Source organism: Colobus angolensis, unplaced genomic scaffold, assembly GCF_000951035.1.
Source record: "Colobus angolensis palliatus isolate OR3802 unplaced genomic scaffold, Cang.pa_1.0 Scaffold7, whole genome shotgun sequence".
Lineage (NCBI taxonomy): Eukaryota > Metazoa > Chordata > Mammalia > Primates > Cercopithecidae > Colobus > Colobus angolensis.
In genome coordinates this window covers 14,614,982-14,617,480 of record NW_012120709.1, presented here as the reverse complement: position 1 = coordinate 14,617,480, position 2,499 = coordinate 14,614,982, and the positions used below count along the sequence as shown (strand labels likewise).

The following is a 2,499-nucleotide window of genomic DNA, read 5'->3' as shown; positions in this document are numbered from 1 at the left end:
CACGCCAGTCTGGGCGACAGAGCGAGACTCCGTCTCAAAAAAAAAAAAAAAAAACAAAAAAGAAAAAAGAAAAAATTGGATGTTTTAAATAATATAATGCAACAACTCTTGGAATTAGATTTTTCTTCTTCCGTGTTTGTTGTTGTCTTAGCTGTTACTGTTTGTCTAGTGAGTTTGCTGAACTAATTTTATGCAGTCTATATTCTGTGAAGAGTTGGTACTCTATGATTGAATGATGATTTCCTTAACTACTGGGAGCAAATAAATATCCCATTGTTTGCCAAGGGGGTCTGTGTGTGCATTGGGGCATGCTTTAGTTCAGCCAAGCAGTTGACCCACTCTGCCTTAGCCTTCCTTCACTAGTTAAAGTTAAGGTTCTTGTTGGAATTGGTAATGCTTTGATTCCCAATTAAGGGAGTTCCTGTCTCACTTTTCATGCAGAGTAGGTCTTCTGTTCATTCTTTTTATAAATCGTTTGGCAAATAAATGAAGTATACAAATACATAGCATTGTTGTGAGAACATAGTTTTCTGATAACCCAGTAATTGAATTTATACCATCAACTGACCTGGTCATTATGGAAGTTATGCAGTAGAGGAACATACTTATTTATCATTAATTTATTGGTTCTCCTGTAAGTACCGTGAAATAATTATACTTGGTTAAACACTTTATTTTACTAGTTTAGCTAGAATTGTTTCCTGTGAAAGGGCCACCTGTTCTATGAATTATGCTTTGTATTGCAGCACAACCTGGTGTTTCTGTTCAAGGCAGCCAAACACTAGAGCATTCCACCTAAGGTTTAAATTGTGGTATCAGTACATGCTATAGCATTTTCAATAGCAGTTTTAACCAAAAGTACAGAATTCAGTATAAGTACTTAAACTTTTATTTTTTATTTAGGTTACTTACAGCAAGAAAACCTCATTTCTACCTGCCAGACTTTTATTTTGGAAAGTTCAGATTTAAAAGAATATGCAGAACACTGTACAGATGAAGGGTTTATTCCAGCATGCTTACTGGTGAGTTACTTATTCCTTAAGGGAAATACTTCATCAACACAAGAGACTACAAACATAGTCATAAAATCAGCTTATCAGAAAAAAACAATTGAAATTGGCAGAAGTTTGATGGTTTATATTCATGCATGACTGGTAAGACCCAAAGAAGACCAGCTGATCTTTTTACAAATTTATGCCAGAACTATTAAATGAATTACAACTTTGACTCTGAGAATTAGTTTCAAAATGACACCCTCGTTTATGATTAGTTTCGCTGCTGCTGTCTCCAAGCCTTTTTTTTTTTCCTTCCTGACCTGTATCTGGCTGCTCCTTTCAGACAAATACAAAACAGATACTTTGATTGATTATTGTCATCTCTTTTGTTAAATATCACTAGACCAACAAACCATCATTTGGCATGTAGTGGATACCTTCCAGAACTACATTATTTCACATGGTGTTTACTATTTTAAACATAGCTCCTTGAAGACAATCACAGATAGCATCAATATCTGCTTAGGAAACTGAAAATGACGCAAAACTAAAGTTAAGCAAGGTCATAGAATACAGAGTATACACAAATCCATTGTATTCTGTATGTCTGCAATAAACAATTGAAATTTGAAAATTTTTTGAAAATATGCATTTATAATAGCAACAAACAAAATGCTTAGAGATAATCTAACAAAATATGTGTGAAATCCAAATGCTCCAAATTGCCTGAAATCTAAGGCCTGAATAAAAGGAGAATTGTACTGTGTGCACAGATTGAGAGACTCAATATTGTTAAGGTGTTATTCCCCCCAATTTAATTATAGATTTTTCACAGTCAAAATGCCTGCAAGCATTTTTATAGATAACACGGAGCTGAATTCTAAATTTTAAATGGAAAAGAAACTAGAATAGCCTAAAGAGTTTCTGAAAAAGAACAATTTGGAGGATTCACATTACCAGATTTCAAAACTTACTAAAAAACTATGATAATCAAGATTAAGGGGCATTTTTGATAGTGTAGGCACGTAGATCAGTGGAACCAAATACAAAGTCCATATAGAGACCCACACATCTGATTTTGACAAAGGCTTAAAGGCAATTCATTGCAGGAAGGATGGTCGTATCAACAAATGTTGCTGGAACACTCAGACATCTATATGTAGAAAAAGAACCTCTATAGATACCTCATACCTTACGCAAAAATTAACCATAAAATGGATCAGAATGTAAAACACAAGACCATAAGACTTCTAAATGAAAACATAAGAAAAAAATTGTGCAAAGTTGGATTTGACAATGACTTTTATATATGACACCAAAAGCATGGGCTATAAAGGCAAAACTTAGGTCAATTTATAAAAAATTAAAAACTTGCCCTACAAGAGGCATGTTAAAAGAAATGGGCTGGGCCAGACACGGTGGCTCATGCCTGTAATCCCAGCACTTTGGGAGGCCCAGGCAAGAGGATTGCTTAAACTCAGGAGTTCTATACCAGCCTGGGCAG

General features: G+C 34.7%; 1 protein-coding gene across 2 annotated transcripts in view; it reads left to right on the top strand.

Annotated features, from left to right (window-relative positions):
* NPAT (nuclear protein, ataxia-telangiectasia locus) overlaps nucleotides 1-2,499 on the top strand; it is a 64,660-nt gene that overhangs the window by 26,212 nt on the left and 35,949 nt on the right. For both annotated transcript variants that reach the window (XM_011926671.1, XM_011926670.1), the window contains one exon: nucleotides 904-1,022. In XM_011926671.1, the coding sequence (XP_011782061.1) occupies nucleotides 904-1,022 (119 nt within the window). The remainder of the gene's footprint in view (nucleotides 1-903; nucleotides 1,023-2,499) is intronic.